Genomic DNA, 1463 nt, shown 5'->3' with positions numbered 1-1463 from the left:
ATAAACATCTCACTATCATAATATTCCATTTGGGACGAAAACGTTCCCCAGCAAAGCACTACAGAAACATCGCATCATTTATATTCTTCCAAACGAAGGCGTTTATATTCCCCACGAATGCGTTTATATTTCCCAATTTACCACGCCATAGACATCACCACATGCCTACACCTCCAAACGAACGCGTTATCTATCGCTTGTTTGTGTGTAATGGTGTATGACATAACTCGTCGTTCAAAGTCCTTTCCATCGCACTCACAGGCTCTGCAGTCCTCTTTTTGGGACTCGGCAAACACTGACCAACGTCTCACAGCCCAGGTGACCCGTCCAGTACAGGACCGGTACAATACGCAATCCAGGACAACCCAGGTGCGTATGTGTGATACAACCAACACGCGCAACACGCTCAACAAGCTCAGCAAATTCGTACCCCTATCACGGGAAGTGAGGGCCAATGCTTGTATGTGGTTATGTTCTCTCATACAACATGCCACAGCACTGGGTATCACAGACACGACCTTAAAAGGGGAAGATACTAATGTGTACCTCACACACTGAACACTGTACTGACTGTGCCCTATAGCTATGCAAGCGTGTCAGCTATACACCACACCATCCACGTGCCACGAAGTGGTCGTTTATGTACTATCGTGTGTTTGTTGTATATTGTCTGATGTGTGGTTCAGCTTTGCAACTAAAGTGGTTGTTTGTGTACTATAGTGTGTTTGTTGTACATAGGCTGATGTATGGTTTAACTTTGCTTTTAAAGAGGTCGTTTGTGTACTATCGTGTGTTTGTTGTACATAGTCTGATGTACGGTTTAACTTTGCTATCAAAGTGGTCGTTTATGTACTATCGTGTGTTTGTTGTACATAGTCTGATGTACGGTTTAACTTTGCTATTAAAGTGGTCGTTTATGTACTATCATGTGTGGTTGTACGTAGTCTGATGTATGTTTTAGCTTTGCTTTTAAAGTGTTCGTTTGTGTACTATCGCATTGTTCTTGTACACAGTCTGATGTATGTTTTAACTTTGGTTTTATGTCGCAGGTGGCTATGAAGCCCAAGATATACGCTTTCACATCGAAAGTGGTGCTGTAGCTGAACTCTAAAACCTAAGGAATACATACACAAGAACACCCAGGAATACCTACACAAGGACACCCAGGAATATGTACTCAAGGACACACAGGAATACCTACACAAGGACACCCAGGAATACCTTTACAAGGACACCCATGAATATCTACACAAGGACACCCTTGAATATCTACACAAGGACATCCAGGAATATGTACACTAGAACACCCAGGAATACCTACACAAGGACACCCAGGAATACCTACACAGGGCCACCCAGGAATATGTACACAAGGACACCCAGGAGTATGTACACAAAGACACCCAGGAATACCTACACAAGGACACACAGGAATACCTACACAAGGACACCCAGGAATATCT

The 1463-nt window shown here is 43.4% G+C and overlaps 1 protein-coding gene across 1 annotated transcript; it reads left to right on the top strand.

Annotated features, from left to right (window-relative positions):
• Window positions 1-261: 261 nt before the first annotated feature.
• On the top strand, window positions 262-460 carry SARC_14841 (hypothetical protein; the record flags this gene model as incomplete). Its single annotated transcript, XM_014291027.1, has 1 exon — window positions 262-460. A coding segment is annotated over one exon (199 nt), but the record flags the coding sequence as incomplete, so codon positions are not given.
• Between the last annotated feature and the right edge of the window lie 1003 nt (window positions 461-1463).

The sequence above is a fragment of the Sphaeroforma arctica genome (assembly GCF_001186125.1).
Source record: "Sphaeroforma arctica JP610 unplaced genomic scaffold supercont1.5174, whole genome shotgun sequence".
NCBI classification, from domain to species: Eukaryota; class Ichthyosporea; order Ichthyophonida; genus Sphaeroforma; species Sphaeroforma arctica.
This window is presented reverse-complemented; position numbering and strand designations above follow the sequence as displayed.